General features: G+C 32.9%; 1 protein-coding gene across 1 annotated transcript; it reads left to right on the forward strand.

The window, feature by feature from the left end:
• Nucleotides 1-24,036: 24,036 nt before the first annotated feature.
• K441DRAFT_580452 (uncharacterized protein) lies at nt 24,037-24,498 on the forward strand (the record flags this gene model as incomplete). The annotated part of the gene is made up of 1 exon (XM_067644378.1): nt 24,037-24,498. A coding segment is annotated over one exon (462 nt), but the record flags the coding sequence as incomplete, so codon positions are not given.
• Between the last annotated feature and the right edge of the window lie 489 nt (nt 24,499-24,987).

A 24,987-nucleotide genomic window follows, 5' to 3' on the forward strand; every position in this document is an offset into this window, starting at 1 on the left:
GTATCTATCTAGCTAGCAGTATTAGTCTTAGTCTCGGTTAGGGTATAAAAAGACAATACCTTACTAACAATATAGCCGTGTTTGTATTCGCTAGCGCGGAGTTACTAATACTGGGCGTTATTAACGGGTTAGGCTCCTATATAGGGTATAGTTTAGAGTAACTAAGCTATAGGGTTAAAGGGGGGGGGGTTATCTACCGCGGCTATAATAGGTTCCGCGGTTACCACGTTTATAATAGACTCTATAGTTGCCGCGTCCGCGGTTATTAGTTTACGTCGTTTAACGGGGTAATATTAGGACTGGGTTTACTATCTTAATGGGGTTATAGTCGTCCTTCTAGTGGCCGGGCAGGCTATAGGTAAGGCATAATCTATTATTAAAGCGGCGCTTACGCTCCGTATTTAAGATTCTATTAAAGTCTATAGGTTCTTTAGTTACTACTAGGGTTAGGGTTAATATAGGGGTAGGGGCTTAGGCAGGTAAGCAGTAGTTAGCGTTCTTCTTAAGGTTAGCTTAGTGTGTATAGTTCGCGAGGTTCTTAGTAAATATATCTATCTGCTTACTCCAACCTATATAGTCGCTGTTATTAATTTTATAGGCAAGTCTAAGTACCAGCTCTTCTATCTTTAGAGAGATAAACTTTTAGAGTAGGTCCACCTTCTATTCGTCTGTTTTCTTAACGCGGACTATTAGCTTATTAAGCTCTCCCTTTTAAGACTAGTAATTACGCTCGCCTTAAGGGAAATAGTTAAGCTTATTCTTTGCGACCTAGGTTATATTAAGGACCTTATAGTAGGCAGTAAGGTCTTTAAGCATATCTTCCTTAGTAGGCCATTTTTACGTAGATGTGTTATTTGGGTTTTTGTGTATAAGCTCTAGGCCCTACTTAATAAACTTATAGGCCTTATCCTCTAGTATATTTGAGATATAAAGGATCTAAGACTAAACTGTGTTAAAGTAGTCCTAGTCCCGGTTAAAGACTCCCTTAATCTTAATATGCCAGGTTTTAAAATTAGCTTATTATCCTAGCGGAGTGCCTTTTCCGCTAAATATTAGTAGGTCTTTAGATCTCCGTTTTTTCTGCTAGGTTACTACTATTATTATAGGGGTTAATTATTTTAGAACGGCGATAGTCTCAGCCTAGGAGTTAATAGTTCCTATCTAGAAAGCGATAAGGGCACTAAGGTTTTCGTTGGCTTTCTTATTAGCGGTGTTTGTGTTATATATATACTATAGTCCTACTTTAATATTATTAAGGAACTTATTAGTATAGTTAATAAGGGTAAGGTAAGCTTTACTAGGCTTAAAGGTATAATGGAGCCTTATAGCAGGAACTACGGTGGACTTGTTAATAGGCTAGGTATATAGGTATTATAAGGAAGTTAATAACGTAATAATAACTGGTGGAGTGATTGCCTAATAGATTAACTCTAATTATATTCTAAGAATTACTATAAGGAAGGAACTATTTAGGTAGGGACTAAGGGTCCTTAAATACACAACCGTACTCCTAAGAAAGTTATTACTCTATTTACTCCGTCTACTCTGTTCGCTCTATTATAGATCTTATAGATCCTATAGATTATATAGATTACCTTATATAACTCTGCTTACTATTCCTCGTTATATAGTTCTATAGGTTTTATCCTAAACCGTGCTTATATTAACTAACTAGCTTCCTCTAACTCCTCTCTAAGTAGTTATAATATTATACTTAAAGCGTTCGTAATACTATCTCCCTCCTTTTTATCTTTGTCCTTAAAGATACCTAGTATCTCTAAGTTGTTTACTAGAGGTGTAATATCCATCTAATTAATTTGGTTAATATTGTTACTTATAATACCTAAAGCACCTTCTTTTTCTTTAACTCTTTGTTATACACGTACAGCTTCTTCTATACTGTTGCTTAGTAAAGTAATACTATTTCCGTGTTCTTATTACGCGAAAGAGGGGTTAGTTTATATTGTGTTAGCAAGTCCTTTATCTTAATAGCCCTTTTTTATATAGAGTGCACTAAAGCAAACATTTAATTGTCCTGCGATGTTTGCTTAATTTCTAACGCTAAGTATACGCGTTCTATAACTCTTAATAGTCTTTAAGTTCCCTAAGTAATTTGTTATAGGGTTTTATATTTAATCTACCGCTGCGAAGCTTAATAGTAAGCTATTTTTAGCGCTACTTGTGGTTTAATATACTTTAGAAAAGTCCGCACATGTTCTTAAAGCTTAGCGTCTAGCTTATGCTTATCTTTAACGTTTAGAACGTGTCTATAAGAAGGTTCGTTTAAAGGAGTAAAAACTTATTTAATAAGGTTTATAGAAACTTAGTAATAAAAAAACGGATTCTCTTTTAATAGAGAAGGAAATAACTTTAAGTAGTTCGGCAGTTACTCTTCCTAGATCCCCCTTAGGTAACTTATTCTTTAGCGATTCCTCTTTATTAATATTACCTAACCTTTTCTCTTTTAATACTCCTATACCTTTCCTATAGCGTTCTTTAGGTTCTCTAGTAGTTTCTAGGTAGTCTTATTATAGCCTATCTACTTTACTTTATACTATATTTTATTGTCTACGTCCTTATAACTAATAATCTTTAAAACTTACTATTTATCTTCCTCTTATCCTCTATACGTGTCCGCCTTATAAATTAGTGGCTTAATATTCCTGTATACTGGCTCTAGTATTATAATATGCTATATAGGGTAGATCTTTATCCTAGCTAATAGGTTTAACTTAAATATAACTAATGAAATTTTCTATATAATTTTAAAAGGTCCTAGTCTAACGTAGTCTAACTTCTTACTTAGTCGTCGACTCTTAAAATTTTTGTGTAATAGCTATACTTTATCTCCCTCCTTAAGATCTGGTCCCTTAGATCTCTTAGCATCGTAGTACTTTTTTATTCTTTGCTGTACTACCTTAGCTGTTTCCTTAAGGTCTATATAAAGATTTATTAAACTCTTTATTCTTTACTTAGCTATACTACTTATTTTCTTTACTTAATGTGGCGATAATAAGGTCCTTAGCTTATATCCATAATTCGCCTTAAATAGTAATATGCCTATTCCTTCTTATAGTATTACATTATATATAAACTATATAACTAGTAATAGCAATACCTAATTATTCTATATATAATTAATATAATACCTTAAATATTATTCTAGTATCTAATTTAATCTTTCCGTTTAACTGTCTGTCTATAGATAATATATAGTAAAAGTTACTACTTAAACTCCTTGCTCTGCTAAAAATACTTCCTAAAATGCTGCTATAAATCTTAGATCTCTGTCTAATATAATCTTATTTAGTACTCCATATCTTATAAATACTTCTTTAATATAGATTTTAGCGATATCTTCCGCTAATATTTCTTCTAAATATACTATAAAGTATCCCCACTTTATAAGCTTATCTACTATTACTAAAATCACGTTATAATCTTATCCGGTAATAGAATCTTTTAACTTTAATAACTTAATAATAAAGTCCTATAATATAACCTCCTATAGTCTCTTTAGTATTTTAATAGGTTATAGCNCTCTATATAGCTTATNCCTNNTNNGTTTATTNCTTTANTAATTTAGATATTCTTTTATAACTTACCTAGCTAGTCCCTAGATTTTATTAATAATATACTCCTTATAAAGTCTTAATACTAAGCCTATAGCTCCGTTATATCCTTAAGTTAGTCCTTTATAAAATAACTTAATAAACTCCTTTATAATAGACCTTAGTATATATATTACTTCTTAATTTTTATACTACTCTAAGTCTAAATCCTCTATTTACGCGTCTAGGATCTTTTATATTTAATTACTCTCTAGTAATTTATAGATCTTCTCTTCTTATATTACCGCGATCTTTAGATAATTATACCTAATTAATCCGTCTATATCCTTTTATAATAAAGTCCCTAATAGCTTTTTATTATTTTATAGTTTAGTCTTTCTACTTAAAGTGTTTACTTATGTATTTTCTATACCCTTAGTATACTAAATCTTAAAATAGTATTCTATAAGCATCTCCGCCTATCTAACTTATCTATAATTAAGTTCTTTTATTATTAGGAACCCTATTAGGTTCTTATAATCTATCTTAACTATAAATAGTTTTTCTATACCTTATAAGAATAATCTCTATTCCTTTAGTGCTGTAACTATACCTAACAACTCCTTATTATAGATATTATAGTTCAGTTCCGGTAGTGTTATCTTTTAACTATAGTATGCTACTAGGTGCCATCTATTTTTATATTTCTATAAAAAGCACGCTCCTAGTATATAGTCTAATATATCTATTTTAACCACTATCTCTAACTATAGTTAATAGATTTTAAGAACTGGCTCCTAGGTAAACAACTATTTAATTTTCTTAAATAGTTCCTTTTATTCCTCTCCCTATACCTATAGTTTTTCCTTTTTTATTAATCTTATAAGTGGCTTAATATTCTTTAACTATTAAGCTATAAACCTTCTGCAGTAGTTNCANANCCCTAAAAATAACCTTAACTATATTATATTTTCTAGTTCTTACTAATTTACTATAGCCTTAATCTTCTTTAGATCTATACTAAGTTAGCCTAGTTTAATAATAAATCTAATAAAATCTATCTTTCTAGTAAAGAACTCGTATTTCTTAATTACTACTAGTATCTGTTTTTCTTATAGTCTCTTTAAAACCCATTTAATATATTCTCTATATTCTTCCTTACTTATTAAGTAGATAATAATATTATTAAGGTATGCTATAATAAATTTATCTAAGTATTCTCTTAATATATTATTAATACGCTTCTAAAACGTTGCTAGTGCGTTTATAAGCCTAAATTATATAACTAGTAGTTTATATAGTCCTTCCTTTAACCTAAAGGCTACCTTTTATTTATCGCCTTCCTTAATTCTAATCTAATAGTACGCCTATTTTAGATCTATCTTTATAAAGATTTACGCGTTATTAATCCTATCTTAGATTTTACTAATTAAGAGTAAAGAATACCTATCCTTCCTAGTAATGCTGTTTAACTATCTATAGTTAATATATAGCCTAAGTTTTCTATTCTTTTTTAGTATAAATAGTACTAGATATCCCGCTAATAACTATAATAGTCTAATATATCCCTTTTAAAGATTTTCCTAAATAAACTCTTTAAGTGCCTATAACTCTTTTTCTGTTAATTTATAAGTTAGGTAAAACCTTAAACTTATTTCTAGTTCTAGTTCTATCTTATAGTCCTATACTATATATTCTAACAGCTTTTTACTTTCTAGTAACTATAGCTTCTTACTATACTTATAGTATCTCTTTAGTACGTAACTTAATCCTTAATTAGTCTCCTTATATATCGCTCTAACTTAGTACTATACTAACTTAGTTTATTATCGTATTTTATGTTATTATATATCTCTAATATTAACCTAACCTATAACCTAATTAATTTTTAGATTATATTCCTATAACTAAGGCATTCCTAACACTACCTTATTATTCCCTAATGGTAATATATTAAAAGATATCTTAACTTATCTCCCTTTAATAGTTATCTAAATAGGTCCTATTTTAAGATTAATAATATCTCCTCTATATGCTATTAGATCTCCTAAAATCGTTACTAATAAATAAGGGTGCTCTTTTTGCCTATATAGTAGCCCCATCCTTTTAACTGCTATTAGTAAGATATAGTTTTGTATTACTTCACTATCTATTAACGCTTTAAACTATTAATCTTACTAATTAACTTTTAAATTTAGGTGTTATCCTTAAATTCCTTTAAGGGTCTAAGGCTCTATTATTGGCTCCCTTTAGTCCTATAGGCCTTTACTTTTCCCAACTATTAGCTGCTTAATCCTATTATATTTAGCTTACTCTTTAGTTAATACCTAGTTTACTTTTTATCTTTAATATACTATAGACAGGTGTTTTCTAGACATTTCTACTATTATTATCTATCTAAGCATTCTTCCGTAAGGAATCTTCCTAGTTAAAATATTAAACTTCCTTCCTCTTAGACTTCTGCTGGATGCCAGCTATATATATACTTAGCATTCCTATACTATTATTTATCTATTATCTAGTATATCCTTATAAGGTATTTCCGGTTCTTTTCTTTTAGATTTTTATACATTTTATATATATTGTCTATATATATAATCTATAATAGCGTATAGTATACTAGGTGCTTTAGGTTAACTCTTAACTTATCTTTATCTTTAAGTTTAAACCTCTATCGCACTAATTTAAATGTTATAACTTTATTCGCGGGTACTAAGACGCGTCTCTCGCTTCTCTAGTCCTCTAATCGTTCCTCTAGATCTTTTAATGTTATAATTAAGGCTCCCTTAATATAATTTATTGCTTTTTCCGTAATTAGGTAGTCTTAGATAACTTTTTTTATCTAACTACATATAGAAATCTTCCCACTTATTATTATATCGTTGCCTATACCACTTTTAGTACAGCTACTAGAGTATATACAGTCTATCCGTAAGGAAGTATCTTCTTATTACTGCGTTATAATAGCCTTTTATATATCGTTCTTCGAACCTAGTAGGAATCCCTAAATCCTCTTTATTTTCTAGTTTAGTAAGCCACTTAGCTCTTAGTATGCCTATTCTTAGCCTATTGGTAATTCTTTATATAGGTGCTTTATCCCTTATACAACCTAATATGCTAGATCTTATGTCTAGTTTCTTTTCTTACTATGTGATAATTCTTACTCTAAACTTGTCTATAGTTTCTTTTACTTTTTACCTTGCGAATAGATCCTTAAAGTTATCTTACTTCTTAATCTTTAGGTTAAACACTTTATTTACCTAGTAAGTCCTTTAAGTCTATATATTTGTCTCCTAATCTAACTGCTATTTATACTATAGATTCTCTAACCTATAGCGAAGCCGCTTACTTTATGCTTATAGGTGTCCTTATTTATACTCCGAATTTTTAACCCCTTAGATTCTTTAATCCTAAGCTTGCTTCTTTCTTAAGCTATACTTTAGCCTTAGTCCAACTAGGCTTTACTAGTGTCCTTATCTTATCTTAAGAGTCCTAAATCTCACTTATCTTATCTTAAAAGTCTTATACTTTTAGGAAGCTTCGTCCTAAGCTTATTCGTATATTACTAAACTAAGCTATTACTTTATCCTATTGGTTTTTATCCGTTATAGGTCCTTAAGCATGCCTTATCTTATCTTAAGAATCTTAGTCGTCTCTTATCTCATCTTAAGAATCTTAAGCCTTTAGCCTTTTACCTTTATTAAGTGGTAAGCTAGCACTAGCAGTTGTCTACTTGATTAATCGTCTCTAAATATTACTCCTTCCGTCTTATAAAGTAATAAATGCTATATCTAACGGTATTATAATACCCGTTACTAAACCTTGCTCTATAGCGGTCTTAGTCTCTACTTTTATTGCGTTATTAAGGTTTAGATACCCCTAGTTAGTTCCTTTACTATCCTCATCGCTATTAATTAATAAGTACTCCGACTCTATTATTATTATTACTAATTATTATCCGCACGTTACTATAATATCTTAATCCAGCTTATAGAGTTAATCTTATTCTTTATCTAACTTTTTAGTTTCTTTAAGTCCTTTTAACTTTAGCTCTTATAGCTAATAGCTTGCACTATACTTAGCGTCTTTATAAATTTGGCATGCGTTATTATAACAAAACGCAAAACTTCTAATTAAACATTCTTTTGTTCCTTATAGTATACTATTATCCCTCTATATGTTTATATTATATATTACTAGTCTAGTTCCCTTTACTATATAATAACTCTAACCACTTCTATAGTCTCTAGTAAAATAACCCTATTTTCCGTAATTTATATAAGCTCTATCTTTAAACTATTGCTTTTATTATAGAGTCCGCTTAAACATCTTTTGCTGCTAAGATCCTTAGTTTGGCCTATGCTTCCTAGTCCTATAATTACTTAATCCTTAACCTCTAGGTTTTTATAGTTTCTTACTTTATCTCTTATAGGTTTCTTTAGTACTACTTAGGTCTATTAGCTTTACGCCATACTATATTTTCTAATTTAGCTTAGGTTATTGCGTACTCTATATCTTATATAACTATAGAACTCTATCCTAGCCCTTCTTAGCCTGTTCCCTTTAGTAAATCCTATTATTAATCTTTATTACTTAATCTATTAGTTCCCTTAGGGTGTCCGCATCTTCTATTAGGATAATTACGTCCTAAACTTTAGCCTTAAGTCCCTATTTATACTATGCCATAAGCGCCTTATTATTCCACTTAACTTACGTTACTAGCGTTTAGAACTACGTTATATACTTAATTGCTAAGGTTTATTACGTAATATCTTAGAGTTTTCTTTCTACTATAGTCGTTGCCTTTAAATCTCCGAATATTTGTATAAGTCACTCTGTAAATCTGTTCTAGCTTAAGAATATAAACTATACTTCTTAGTTTGTTATTATTATTCTATTTACTTATATCTCTATAAGGTAAGGCTTAAACTATTTAAGTGCTCTTCCTAATAAGAACAATCCTACGTACGCTACTTAATCTATAGTTATTGCTAGCTTTATTCCCTCTTACGTAACTTTAAAGTGTATTTGCATAAGGAATCCTTTAAGCTTTAATCTCTCTCCTAAGAATCTTTTAATTAATAGTAACTTAACCTTTACTGCTCCTATTCCATTAATCCTATTTTTAAGTACTACATTATCTCCCGTTAACTAGTCAACTATCGCTTATAACTATCCTACTGTTATAGGTTGTTATAAATTAGTGTCTACTATACTAGTGTCGTTACCTAATCTTAACGTAATTGCCGCCGTTAATGGCGTTATAGTAGCTGCTTTTGGTGGCATATTGTTTAACTTCTTAAAACCGTAACTATAGTAGTAATTATATAACGGAGCCTTATAGCAGGAACTATGGTAGACTTGTTAATGGGCTAGGTATATAGATATTGCAAGGAAGTCAACAATGTAATAATAACTGGTGGAGTGGTTGCCTAATAGATTAACTCTAATTATATTCTAAGAATTACTATAAGGAAGGAACTATTTAGGTAGGGACTAAGGGTCCTTAAATACACAACCATACTCCTAAGAAAGTCGTTGCTCTATCTGCTCCGTCTACTCTATTCGCTCTATCACAGATCTCGCAGATCCCACAGATTACACAGATCACCTCACGTAACTCTGCTTACTATTCCTCGTTATATGGTTCCACGGGTTCTATCCTGGACCGTGCTTGTATCAACCAACTAGCTTCCTCCGACTCCTCTCCAAGTAGTCGTAACATTGTACTTAAAGCGTTCGTAACAAAAGGTCTTAGGGTATAGTAGGGAGCGGCGGATTATCCACGCGATATTAGGGTATATCTTTATAAAGAGGTCTACGAAAACGTTATAGGGGTTCTAGGTTTCGGCCATTTCGGCGTCATTAGTGTCGCCTATCTAGGCGCTAGGTAAAAACTAAGGATTGTTTTAGAACTATGCTGGGGACGTGTTAGTTTTAGTAGAGGCGCGCGTAGGTCGCGATTGCTCTGGGGCGGAGGTTAATTGGCTGGGGTATGAGGAATTAGTGATCGCGATGGGGCGTAAATTAAAGATACCACAAACTGTTATAGTGCTGCAATGAAGTAGACTGAATAACTACGTTGTGGTATAAAGAGGGGAAGAAGGTGGAAAGGGGGTATTGTATATAAATAGTAGGGCCGGCCGCCAAGTCACTAGTGGTGGGCCAGCTAGCAGTAGGAAATAGTACGAGACAGTATGAAACAGTATGCGTTAGGTCAGTGCCGTGACATAAGATCTATAGTATTTAATATATATTTTCTACTACTAGATATTAAATTTTTTTAAATAAAATTAAATATCGCATAAAGATTTATATTTGTTATAACTTAGTTTATTTAGAATATTATTTTAAAAGTATAAAAGTTTATTATAACGTTATAAAGCCGAAAATTTTAAATTTGTATAGGGAATTGCATTTTTTTCTACTTTTTCAACTTTATAGCCTTATAATAATTTTCTATATTTTTTAAACAAAAATTTAAATATAGGGAGTTTTAGTAAAAGCAAATCTCTATAAGATATTAGATTTTTAAGAAATATTTTTAATCCCTAGTAGTAGAAAATATATGCTAAATATAGTAAGTTTAGTAAAAAATCAGTAAAACATAGAGACTTTTAATAAAGGACTATAAGATATAAGACTTTAAAAAAAAGTTATAATAGCTGGATTTTATATATTAATAAGCCTTATAACTATTTTAAAGCTCCAGAATTAATTTTGTAGTTGCTATATAGTAATTTAGCAAAAAATATCACATTTGGTGTGGTCTGGGCACGGACACTTATGACACCCCACTGTAGCTGCACGATGAGAACTGCACCAAGGGCCTTAATTAATTGCATGGATATAGAGCCGATTGTATAATGCAGAGCCAGATGTAGAGCTGTACGTAGAGCTATACGCAGAGCCTTGATCGAACGACTATACGGAAGCCTTGGTCTCGAATAACTGCACAGAAGGTGCGGTTAGTCGAAGTAGCGAATCAAGCCAGAGCCTCGATAGTAGTACGTCGCCCTCACTGAAACGAATCAGTCGAATGTTGTCAAATTAGAGCCTTTGACCGGGCCGACCTTGTTCCTTATTCGAACGACAGCTGATCGCAGCACGACTGTCACTGCCATCCGAATTCAGTACTGCGCCAGCTGCACGATAGGGACGGACATCGCGGCAAGGAAGGGACCTACACAAAGGCAACAGCACGATATCAGTGACAAAGCACCACGGAAACGGTAGAGCAGTATACAAAAAGGCACTGTAAGAGATCGTACACAGGGCACGGCTAACCACGTCAAGCCCAAGCCATCCTCATGCGACTGAAGACAGGACAAAGCCGTATCTGACTAAGCCAGTAAAGGACCTTGTCGAGGATTACAAGGGAAACAGGAATTGGACGTACAGGAGCCAGCACTTCTCAGAGATCGTCTTAACGAAAGGACTGTATTATAGACGCAAGGGCAAGGGATATGCGACGGAGGTAGTTATAATAGCCGAGAAGCTGCCACCGGATGACAAAGAGACTGGAAGCAGAAGATAGTCCCTAGAAGGCTCTTAAGCTGAAAGAAGATTAAGGACGCGTGAGCGTACTGCCAGCAGCGAGGGCAAAGGAGTAGCCGTAAAGGCCTAAGATGCACCGAAGAAGCTAAGTGCAAAGACGGCCCAGAAAGAGAAGAAAGCAGCTATCAAGGACGTCCCAGAAAAGCACTAGGCCTGTTATAGTGGTTCAGAGAAAGCTACCGTTAGTACTCGCAAAGAAGGAAGTCTTAAGACAGGTCTCTAGATTGGACGTCTAGTAGACACTGAGAGCCCTAATTATACGATGCGGAGCCTTGATCGACTGCATAGATACAAGGCTTTAACAGAACGACTACGCAGCCAGAGTCTTAATCGATTGTCTGCAGATATAGGGCCTACGGATGCAGAGCCCAGGTAGTACGTACAGCAGAAGACGCCTTGAGTCAAGCCAGAGCCTCAGTTAAATCCTGATCAGTCGAACGCCGCCTGTATAAGTCAAGTCGTCAAAATAGAGCCTTCGGTCGGGCCGACCTAATATGTTACGTGTCTATACATTGCTTGGCCGAAAACCCTACAACTCAGGTATTCAACCAGATGTTCAACACGGTTAATAACATCACCGCTTGCAACTGCACTCAATAGGTCGTTCTTTTTATTATAGATTGCTTGCGATTAGTGTTCCTAGTGGCGATAATTATTAAGGCCTATAACCGACTTTCTAGCCAATAGCACCTGTTTAAAAACTCCTCGCTTAACCGCCCTATCATCTACCTCCTTATCTACTACCATCCCATCTACCAAATATACTATGGTTTTATCTTTAGAAGAAGAAAGAGCTAGGAAATAAGACGAGAGGGCCTAATAACTCCATAACCTAGAGATCTAAAAGAGAGAGTAGGAGGAACAGGCACGGATCCGAAAGACGGAATAGGAAGAGGAGTTTTACTAGGCAAGGCTAGCCGCTCTAAAGCAGCCTACTCTACTAGAGCACACCTCTACTACTAAGGTAGATAAACTAGGTAAGTCCTATAACCTACTAGAAGGCTTAGGCACGCTTAAGCTCAACCTCTCTAGCCTAGTTAAAAGAGACCTCTATAATATATAAAAAGGATCCTTCTACCTAGAGAACCTAGCCCGTCTATAGGTATACTTTAGCCGCCCAGACCTTTCTAATGTAGCTATTATTAAAAACGGAAAGCTTATTTTAAAGAGACTTACTACTAGCTATAAGGTCTACAAGAATAAGGAGGTCTGGTTTACTAGATTTACGAACTACGTGGTAATTATAAGCACTCTCTATATATACCCAACTAACCTCTATATAAGAATGTTGCTCTAGATAAATAAGATCCGCGACTACTCCGCGACCTATAACTAGACCTCTATCCTAGACCTCGTGTAACGGAGCCTTATAGTAGGAACTACGGTAGACTCGTTAATGGGCTAGGTATATAGGTATTATAAGGAAGTCAACAATGTAATAATAACTGGTAGAGTGGTTGCCTAACAGATTAACTCTAATTATATTCTAAGAATTACTATAAGGAAGGAACTATCTAGGTAGGGACTAAGGGTCCTTAAATACACAACCGTACTCCTAAGAAAGTCGTTGCTCTATCTACTCTGCCTGCTCTATTTACTTTATTATAGATCTTGCAGATTATATAGATCACACAGATCACATTACGTAACTCTGCTTACTATTCCTCATTATATAGTTCTACGGGTTCCATCCTAAACCGTGCTTATATTAACCAACTAGCTTCCTCTAACTCCTCTCTAAGTAGTTATAGTATTGTACTTAAAGCGTTTATAACACCATCTCCCTCCTCTCTATTTTTGTCCTTAAAGATACCTAGTATCTCTAAGTCATTTACTAGAGGTATAATATCCATCTAATTAATTTAGTTAATATCGTTACTTATAATGCCTAAAGCACCTTTTTCTTCTTTAACTCTCCGTTATACGCGTATAGTCTCTTCCATACTGTCACTTGGTGAAGTAATGCCATCTTTATATTCTTGTTGTGCGAAAGAGGGGTTAGCCTATATTGCATTAGCAAGTCCTCTATCTTAATAGCCCTCTTCTTATATAGAGTGCACTAAAGCAAACATTTAATTGTCCTACGATGTTCGCTTAATTTCTAACGCTAAGTGTGCGCGTTTTATAACTCTTAATAGTCTCTAAGTTCCCTAAGTAATTTGTTATAGGGTTTTATATTTAATCTACTGCTGCAAAGCTTAATAGTAAGCTGTCCTTAGCGCTGCTTACGGTTTAACGTGCTTTAGAAGAGTCCACTTATATTCTTAAAGCTTAATATTTAGCTTATACTCGTCTTTAGCGTTTAAAATATATCCGTAAGAAGGTCTATTTAAAGAAGTAGAAACTTATTTAATAAGGTTTGTAGGAACTTAGTAATAAAAAAACGGATTCTTTTCTAACAGAGAAGGAAACAACTCTAAGTAGTTTAGCAGTCGCTCTTCCTAGGTCCCCCTTAGGTAACTTATTCTTTAGCGATTCCTCTTTATTACTATTACCTGACCTTTTTTCTTCTAATACTCCTATACCTTTCCTATAGCGTTTTTTAGGTTCTTTAGTAGCTCCTAGGTAGTCGTATTATAGCCTATCCACTTTACTTTATACTATATTTTATTATCTACGTCCTTATAACTAACGATCTTTAAAACTTACTATTTATCTTTTTCTTATCCTCTATATATGTCTGCTTTATAGACCAGTAGCTTAATATTCCTATATACTAGCTCTAGTATTGCAATATGCTATATAGGGTAGATCTTTATCCTAGCTAGTAGGTTTAACTTAAATATAACCAATGAAATTTTTTATATAATTTCGAAAGGTTCTAGTCTAACATAGTCTAACTTCTTACTTAGTTATTAACTTTTAAAATTTTTGTATAATAACCACACTTTATCTCCCTCCTTAAGATCTAGTCCCTTAGATCTCTTAGTATTATAGTACTTTTTTATCCTTTACTGTACTACCTTAGCTGTTTCCATAAGGTCTATATAAAAATTTATTAAATTCTTTATTCTTTACTTAGCTATACTACTTATCTTCTTTACTTAACATGGTAATAATAAGGTTCTTAGCTTATATCTATAATTCGCCTTAAATAGTAACGTGCCTATTCCTTCTTATAGTATTGCATTATATATAAACTATATAACTAATAGTAGCGGTACCTAATTATTCTATATATAGTTAATATAATACCTTAAATATTATTCTAGTGTCTAATTTAATCTTTCTATTTAACCGTCTGTCTATAGATAATATATAGTAAAAGTTACTACTTAAACTCCTTACTCTGCTAAAAATACTTCCTAAAATACTACTATAAATCTTAGATCTCTGTCTAATATAATCTTACTTAGTGCTCCATATCTTACAAATACTTCTTTAATATAGATTTTAGCAATATCTTCCGCTAATATTTCTTCTAAATATACTATAAAGTATCCCTACTTTATAAGCTTATCTATTATTACTAAGATTATATTATAATCTTATCCGGTAATAGGGTCTCTTAACTTTAGTAACTTAATAATAAAGTCCCATAATATAACCTTCTATAGTTTCTCTAGTATTTTAATAGGTTATAGCTCTCTATATAGCTTATACCTTATTAGTTTATTCCTTTAGCAATCTAGATATTCTTTTATAACTTACCTAGCTAGTCCCTAGATTCTATTAATAATATACTCCTCTTAAAGTCTTAACACTAAGCCTATAGCTCCGTTGTGTCCTTAAGTTAGTCCTTTATAAAATAACTTAATAAACTCCTTTATAATAGATCTTGGTATATATATTACTTTTTAATTTTTATACTGTTTTAAGTCTAGATCCTCTATTTATATATTTAGGATCTTTTATATCTAATTACTTTTTAGTAATTTATAGATCTTTTCTTTTTATATTGCTATAATCTTTAAATAATTATACCTAATTAATCTATCTATATCCTTTTACAATAAAGCCCCTAATAGCTTTTTATTATTTTATAGTTTAGCTTTTCTACTTAGAGCGTCTGCTTATATATTCTCTATACCCTTAATATGCTAAATCTTAAAATAATATTCTATAAGTATCTCTGCCTATCTAACTTATTTATAATTAAGTTCATTTATTATTAGGAACTCTATTAGGTTCTTATAATCCGTCTTAACTATAAATAGTTTCTCTATACCTTATAAAAATAATCTCTATTTTTTTAGTGCTGTAACTATATCTAATAACTCCTTATTATAGATGTTATAGTTTAGTTCCGGTGGTGTTATCTTTTAACTATAGTATACTACTAGGTGCCATCTATCTTTATATTTCTATAGGAAGCACGCTCCTAGTATATAGTCTAATATATCTATTTTAACCACTATCTCTAACTATAGTTAATAGATTTTAAAAACTGGCTCCTAGATAAACAACTATTTAATTTTCTTAAATAGTTCCTTTTATTCCTCTCCCCATACCTATAATTCTTCCTTCTTTATTAATCTTATAAGTAGCTTAATATCCTTTAACTATTAAGCTATAAACCTTTTATAATAGTTACAGAACCCTAAAAATAACCTTAACTGTATTATATTTTCTAGTTCTTACTAATTTACTATAGCCTCAATCTTCTTTAGATCTATACTAAGTTAGCCTAGTTTAATAATAAATTTAACGAAATCTGTCTTTCTAGTAAAGAATTTACATTTCTTAATTACTACTAGCATCTATTCTTCTTATAGTCTCTTTAAGACCCATTTAACGTGTTCTCTATATTCTTCCTTACTTATTAAGTAGATAATAATATCGTTAAGGTATACCATAATAAATTTATCTAAGTATTCTCTTAATATATTATTAATACGTTTTTAAAACGTTGCTAGTATATTTATAAGCCTAAATTATATAACTAGTGGTTTATATAGTCCTTCCTTTAACCTAAAGGCTGCCTTTTATTTATTACCTTCCTTAATTCTAATTTAATAGTACGCCTATCTTAGATCTATTTTTATAAAGATTTACGCGTTACTAATCCTATTTTAGATTTCGCTAATTAANGGTAAANGATACCTATCCTTCCTAGTAATGCTATTTAACTATTTATAGTTAATACATAGCCTAAGTTTTCTATTCTTCTTTAGTACAAATAGTACTAGATATCCCGCTAATAATTATAATAGTCTAATATATCCTTTTTAAAGATTTTTCTGGATAAACTCCTTAAGTGCCTATAACTCTTTTTCTATTAACTTATAAGTTGGGTAGAACCTTAGACTTATTCCTAGTTTTAGCTCTATCTTATAGTTCTATACCGTATAATTTAATAGCTTTTTACTTTCTAGTAACTATAGCTTCTTGCTATATTTATAGTATCTCTTTAGTATATAGCTTAATCCTTAATTAGTTTCCTTATATATCGCTCTAACTTAGTACTATACTAACTTAGTTTATTATTATATTTTACGTTATTATATATCTCTAATATTAACTTAACCTATAACCTAATTAATCTTTAGATTATATTCCTATAACTAAGGTATTTCTAATACTGCCTTATTATTCCCTAATAGTAATATATTAAAAAACATCTTAACTTATCTACCTTTAATAGTTATCTAAATTAGTCCTATTTTAAGGTTAATAATACCTCCTCTATAGGCTATTAGATCTCCTAAAATTATTACTAATAAATAAGGGTGCTCTTTTTGCCTATATAGTAGCCCTATCCTTTTAACTACTATTAGTAAGATATAGCTTTATATTACTCTACCACCTACTAACGCTTTAAACTATTAATCTTGCTAATTAACTTTTAGGTTTAGGTGTTATCCTTAAATTCCTTTAAGGGTCTAAGGCTCTACTACTAGCTCCCTTTAGTTTTATAGGCCTCTACTTTTCCTAATTATTAGCTACTTAATTCTATTATACTTGGCTTATTCTTTAGCTAATACCTAGTTTACTTTTTGTCTTTAATATACTATAGACAGGTATTTTCTAAATATTCCCACCATTGTTATCTATCTAAGCATTCTTTTATAAGGAATCTTCCTAGTTAAATTATTAAATCTCCTTCCTCTTAGACTTCTGCTAGATGCCAGCTATGTATATACTTAGCATTCCTATACTATTATTTATCTATTATCCAGTATATCCTTATAGGGTATTTTTAGTTCTTTTTCTTTAGATTTTTGTATATTTTATATATATTATCTATATATATAATCCATAATAGCGTATAGTATACTAGGTGCTTTAGGTTAACTCTTAGCTTATCTTTATCCTTAAGTTTAAACCTCTATTATACTAATCTAAACGTTATAACTTTATTCACAGGTACTAAAACGCGCCTCTCGCTTCTTTAGTCCTCTAATTATTCCTCTAGATCCTTTAATATTATAATTAAGGCTCCCTTAATATAATTTATTACTTTTTCTATAATTAGGTGGTTTTAGATAACTTTCTTATCTAACTATATATAGAAATCTTCCCACTTATTATTATATTATTGCCTATACCACTTTTAGTATAGCTGCTAGAGTATATATAGTTTGTCCGTAAAGAAGTATCTTTTTATTACTACGTTATAATAGCCTTTTATATATCGTTCTTTAAACCTAGTAGGAATCTCTAAATCCTCTTTATTTTCTAGTTTAGTAAGCTACTTAGCTCTTAGTATGCCCATTCTTAGCCCATTAGTAATTCTTTATACGGGTGCTCTATCCCTTATACAACCTAGTATACTAGATCTTATATCTAGTTTCTTTTCTTACTATATAATAATTCTTGCTTTAAACTCGTCTATAATTTCTTATTATTTACGTCTTATACTTAAATCCTTAAAGTTCTCTTACTTCTTAATCGTTATATTAACCTTTTAATCTTTAGGTTAAACACTACGTTTACCTAGTAAGTCCTCTAGGTTTATATATCTGTCTCCTAATCTAACTGCTGTTTATACTATAGATTCCCTAATCTATAGCAAAGCCTCTTACTTCTTTCTTATAGGTGTCCTTATTCGTACTCCAAATTCTTAACCCCTTAGATTCTTTAATCCTAAGCTTACTTCTTTCTTAAGCTACGCTTTAGCCTTAGTTTAACTAGGCTTTACTAGTATCCTTATCTTATCTTAAAAGTCTTATACCTTTAGGAAACTTCGTCCTAAGCTTATTTATATATTGCTGAACTAAGCTATTGCTCTATCCTATCGGTTTTTGTCCATTATAGGTCCTTAAGTATACCTTATCTTATCTTAAGAATCTTAAGCCTTTAGCCTTTTGCCTTTATTAAGTGGTAAGCTAGCACTAGCAGTTGTTTACTTACTTAATTGTCTTTAAATATTACTCCTTCTGTCTTATAAAGTAATAGATACCGTATCTAATAGTATTATAATACCTATTACCAAACCTTGCTCTATAGCGGTCTTAGTCTCTACTTTAGTTATATTATTAAGGTTTAGATACCCCTAGTTAGTTCCTTTACTATTCTTATTGCTATTAATTAGTAGTAGTTCTTTGATTAACGTCTGATACGGATCCTATCCTGGCCCACGCAGACTACTCCGTTACAGGGGGGAAAACTTATAATTTACATGAAGAAAACCCTACAGTTAGGGGAGGAAAACCCCTATAAGCAGCCTCAGTAGGATAAAAAACCCCGATTTGCCATGTTTGCACGTAGCAGCGGCCCTACGGGCCTACTGCACGTCCTCCTCCTTAGATGTTTTAAACTCCTTAGGAACCACTGCTTCCTTCTCTAGCTTATTAAAGCTAGGGTTTACTACGTCCCAGCTAAGCCTTGCTAATTAATTGCTGTGTCTTATTATCTCTTTATGTCCCATATCTTGCCCATCCCCTATATGCTATCTCTTATATAGACCACTGCCATATACGCCTTGCCTCCCCCCCCCCTAGAGCCATTAAAGGCGTAAGGGGGATTCATCCGTTCTAACCACCGTAATACTAATAAGCGAGCGGGATATTGTGTTATTTGGGTATCTTTTATGCCTAGGCCCCAGCTAGGCCCTCTCTAAGGGTCACCACTCCGTTAAAAGGAGACAGGGAAAACCGTGGGTCGCAATCCAAGCTGCTAGGTAGTATTTAGTAGTTAAAAACGGCGAGTGACCGCATGCTCCGCGGGCGACTGCCCTAGGGGTTAGGAGGGGCCGTATATTTACTCATTCGTTCGTTCGCTCGTACGCTCGTTCGTCCGTTAATATAAGGTCGTTAATGCTTTCTATTGGGGGCTAGGGGATGCTTTTAAAAGCTGTTTATCTACGTTGGATTACATAGGTGCTTAGTAGGAGAACTAGTGGCTGTATTATGAAGGGGTACCATTAGTAGTGGTTTTCGAGATCTCACCATCCCATGTAAAAACTTTTTACTACGCCCTACGACGCACACAACCACCAGGTCCTACTTGCACGCGCTGTACAACGTCTCTGCGTTGGCTCTGGGTCTGAACTTTAAAGACCCAGGTTCGTAGCCGTCACCACGTATAGGTGCAGAATCCGTTTTCGACGGCCATTGCTATTAATTAATAAGTACTCCAACTCCATTATTATTGCTACTAATTATTATCCGTATATTGCTATAATATCTTAATCTAGCTTATAAAGTTAATCTTATTCTTTATCTAACTCTTTAGTTTCTTTAAGTCCTCTTAACTCTAGCTCTTATAGCTAATAGCTTATACCGTACTTAGCGTCTTTATAAATTTAGTATATATTATTATAATAAAACGCAAAACTTCTAATTAAATATTCTTTTGTTCCTTGTAGTATACTATTATCCCTTTATATATTTATGTTATATACTACTAGTCTAGTTTCCTTTACTATATAATAACTCTAACCACTTTTATAGTCTCTAGCGAAATAACCCTATTTTCCGTAATTTATATAAGCTCCTTCTTTAAACTATTACTTTTGTTATAGAGTCCGCTTAAACGTCTTCTATTACTAAGATCCTTAGTTTAGCCTATGCTTCTTAGTCCTATAATTGCTTAATTCTTAACCTCTAAATTTCTATAGTTTCTTACTCTATCTCTTATAGGTTTCTTTAGTACTACTTAGATCTATTAGCTCTGCACTATACCAGATTTTCTAATTTAGCTTAGGTTATTACGTACTTTATGTTTTATATAACTATAGAACTCTATTCTAGCCTTTCTTAGCCTGTTCCCTTTAGAAGATCCTATTATTAATCTTAATCGCTTAGTCTATTAATTCCCTTAGGGTGTCCGTATCTTCTATTAGAATAATTACGTCCTAGACTTTAACCTTAAGTCCCTATTTATACTATACTATAAGCGCCTTATTATTCCACTTAAGTTATAGAGCTAGTATTTAGAACTATATTGTATACTTAATTACTAAAGTTTATTATATTAGGTCCTAGAGTTTCCTTTTTACTATAGTTGTTACCTTTAGATCTTTGAACATTTATATAAGTTACTCCGCGAATCCGTTCTAGCTTAAGAATATAAACTATACCTCTTAGTTTATTATTGTTATTCCGTTTACTTATATCTCTATAAGGTAAGGCTTAAACTATTTAAGTGCTCTTCCTAATAAGAATAATCCTACATATACTACTTAATCTATAGTTATTACTAGCTTTACTCCCTCTTACGTAACCTTAAAGTATATTTACGTAAGGAATCCTTTAAGCTTTAATCTTTCTCCTAAGAATCTTTTAATTAATAGTAACTTAACCTTTACTACTCCTATTCCATTAATCCTATTTTTAAATGCCGCGTTATCTCCCGTTAACTAGTTAACTATTACTTATAACTGTCCTACTGTTATAGGTTATTATAAGTTAGTATCTGCTATACTAGTGTCGTTACCTAATCCTAACATAGTTACCGCCGTTAATAGCGTTATAGTAGCTGCTTTTAGTAGTATATTATTTAACTTATTAAAACCGTAACTGTAGTAGTAATTATGTAACGGAGCCTTATAGTAGGAACTACAGTAAATTTGTTAATAGGCTAGGTATATAGGTATTGTAAGTAAGTTAACAACCTAATAATAACTGGTAAAGTAGTTGCCTAATAGATTAACTCTAATTATATTCTAAGAATTACTACAAGGAAGGAACTATCTAAGTAGGGACTAAGGGTCCTTAAATACACAACTATACTCCTAAGAAAGTCGTTACTCTATCTGCTCTGCCTACTCTATTTACTCTATTATAGATCTCGCAGATTATATAGATTATATAGATTACATCACGTAACTCTGCTTACTATTCCTCGTCACATGGTTCTACGGGTTCTATCCTAGACCGTGCTTATATTAACCAACTAGCTTCCTCCAACTCCTCTCTAAGTAGTCGTAGTATCGTACTTAAAGCGTTTGTAACACCTCGCGCTTAACTACTATAGGTATATTATAGATCGCAATTAGCTTAAGCCTAGTAACTGGGACATGCCTACCTAGTTTAAGGCCCTATACTGCCGGGCAGCTAATATAAAGGCATGGAGCCAGGGACTTAAAGTCCGTAGTATAGTATTAAAAAGATCACGAAAGAATACCTCCCCTCCCCTCCCCTCTAGCAAGCCCTGTTACAGCTAGAACAACTAGTAGGCTTATAGAGAAGATCTATATTATTACTACCACGCATGCTCTAAATGCGATAAAAACTACCTATTAAAGTTGTGCCCTAGGTAGCTTACCGCCGTAAGTAGTTAGACCTAGGATTTGATAGTAGATAAAGACATCTTCCTAGGTTTAACTATTTAGATAGACCTACTATAGACGCCAAGGCTCCAAGGCAGGCCTAATTTAGTACCTCTTTTTAAAACTTACTTATAAACGACTTTTCTGGCTAACTTACTATTACCTTTAAGACCTCTTGCTTAGAGCACGCTCCTTTATAGGTACCCTAGAAATCTCCTAGCAATTTTATAAGGTATCCTTACCTATAGGGCAAAGATAGGTCCCTTGTTACCTATACTACCTAATATCTATAAAAACTACCTTTTCTTATATAATAACGAAGACCTTATCTCTAAAAAGATTGTTACTAACCTGGCCCTAGGCCGTATACAGGCCACTAACTCTATAGTTACCTTACCCCTAGGCCTAGTGCCTAAGGTAAATGGCGGCTTCCGCCGTATTTACAACCTCTCTTTACCTAAGGGCTTCTTAGTTAATAACTCTATTAACTTAGCCTGGGTAGCACTACACTATACCTAGATAGAGACTATACTAGCATACGTAATTATAGCTAGTAGAGGCTACTACCTAGTTAAATAAGACATTAAAGATGCCTTCTAGATAGTGCCCGTTTTAGTGCGGTTACGTTATCTACTTAGCTTTATTTAGAAGGGAGTTATATATATTAAATGCTATCTGCCATTTAGCTTATAAATAGCCTTATTTCTTTTTAACTTATTTACCGAAGGTCTCTACTAGATTCTAGCATAATAGATTAACTCCGCTATTAAGCACTACCTTAATAATTTTATATTTATGGTTAAGTGTCCGACTATACTGCCGTTACTAAGGGAGGTATACCTTTCGGTTACTAACCAGCTAGGGGTACCCTAAAATAATACTAAGAATATTAAAGGTACGGAGGCTAAAGTATTAGGTTATACTATTAATACTATAGCAATGGAGATAAAACTCTTACTAGCTAAGTAATAGAAAGCTATTAATTAGGTAACCGAAGCCCTTTAGAAGGGCTGGCTATTATTACAGCAAGCCTAATAACTGGCGGGCCGCCTAGCATAGTGTGTAAGAGTTATTTACCTTAGGCGCTTATACTCTTACTTCTTATAGGACTTTATAATAAAATGGCCTACTAGGTTATTAAGAAATATACCCTAGCGCCTCCCCCTAGAGCTAAAAGAAGACCTTAACCTCTGGCTTAAGGTTCTTATATTAAGTAATAGTATACTATTCTTTAATGACAAGAAGAGGCCGTAGTTTCACTTATTTACTAATACCTTATTACTTAAAGGCTATAGAGGCTTCTACTTTAGCGGAGAGAACGACTACTAGCCTAATTACGCGGCTTCCCTACCCTAAGCCTAGGCCTTTAGCTATTATCCCCCACTAAATTAGGCGGATAACTATATTAACCTAAAAGAGATACATGCTATTGCGAAGGCATTTAAAAAGTAGTTATTAGTCTGGCAGTATAGGTCTCTCTATATTTATATAGACAATATAGTTGCTTATAGCGGTATCTAAAATAATGTTATAAAAGGTTCTAGAAACCGATTACTTTAAGAAATACTTATATCCTTAATAATAAATAATATTACTATAATAACCACATAGGTCTCTAGCGCCAATAATAGGCTTACTAATACTCTCTCGCGATTTAACTATAAGAAATTATTATTACTATGCCCTAAGTAGTAAATAAATAACGGCTTCTTGCTAAATAAAGAACGGCTTCGTACTAAATAAAGAACGGCTTCTTACCGGATAAATAAAGGCTTCTTACTAGAAAAATAATATCTCTCCTCTAGGTAGCTGCTAACTCTTATAGTTAACCTAAAGTTATTTAATTAACCCCCCCTAACCTTCTAGAGTGAGATTAATAGGTTTTATTACTTTTTACTACTTATATAGCATAGCTTAGCAGCTAATATAAGGAAAGGCTACTCCTCCGCTATTAAAAGCTGGGAGGCCTTTTTAGCCCTAAACGGTTTATTACTATATCTAGCTAAGAGGATAAACTTAAGGGAGTAGATTGCCTAACGAGCGTTTAGTATAGCCGCCCCTCTAATAGGCAGGATTAAGCTAGAAACCCTTTCTAACTATATCTTCGTAATCTGATCTTATTATATAGACCTAGGTTACTTAATTACTGCCTTTAAAGACTATATTATTAAAAGGGCCCTAGCGGGGGCTATATTACTATTCCCATCTACTAAAAAGACTAAACTACCGATTATAAAGGATATTTTAGATAAGATTATTACCTCTAGACCCTATAAGGCGGATATAAATATAGACGCGGCATTTATAATAGCGTTTATGGGTTTCCTACGTATAGGAGAGATTATATACCCAAATAGGAAAGCTAAGGACTTTAGCACTATAAGGGCCCTCTATAATAATATTAGGATCGCCCCTAACGGCTATTTAATAGTCTTTTACCTAAAACGGAGTAAGACAGATAAAACCCATAGTGGCGTTAATATCCAGATCGCCGCTATACTAGGAGATCATCTATACCCCATAGCCGCAATAATACGGTTATTTAACTATAACCCCCAGCCTCTATTAGATCTATTATTTAGCGTTAATAATAAAGTATTTTCGGCGCTAGTAGTGCGCAAGATTCTATTAACCCGCCTAGCCGCTAGCGGTATCCTGCCTAACGGCTACTCTAACCACTCCTTCTATAGGGGTGCAGCGCAGTATACGTATAATTGTGGCTTTACAGAGTTATAAACGGCGCAGTTAGGTTAATGGATATTAGATGCAGTAAAACTTTACTATAATACCTCGGAAACTAAACGACTTTAATTAAACTTGAATTTCCAGCGGAGTATGCCTATATTGGCTAGGGACCTAATATAGGGACTTTATACTTTCTGTTACGGGACTACCCTATAACACCTTACACACGCTACCTGCCGCATTCTGCCATAATCTACCGCATTCTGCTATATTCTGCCTACTACTGCAAGATTATCCTATATTCGCAACACCTGTAATATTAGCAATATCTATAACCTCTGCTAAGTTTTGTTAAGTCTACCGAATTCTGCCAAACTCTGCTAAATTCTGCTAAGTCTGCCGAATTCTGCCGAATTCTGCCGAATTCTGCTAAATTCTACTAAGTCTACCAAATTCTGCCAGGACCGTAGTAACGTGTTAACTAAGCGACTAAGTCAACGATATATACCCATTCTCCTTATTTCCTTACCTTCTTTCCTT

The sequence above is a fragment of the Cenococcum geophilum genome (genome assembly GCF_001692895.1).
Source record: "Cenococcum geophilum 1.58 unplaced genomic scaffold K441scaffold_49, whole genome shotgun sequence".
Classification (NCBI taxonomy): domain Eukaryota; kingdom Fungi; phylum Ascomycota; class Dothideomycetes; order Gloniales; family Gloniaceae; genus Cenococcum; species Cenococcum geophilum.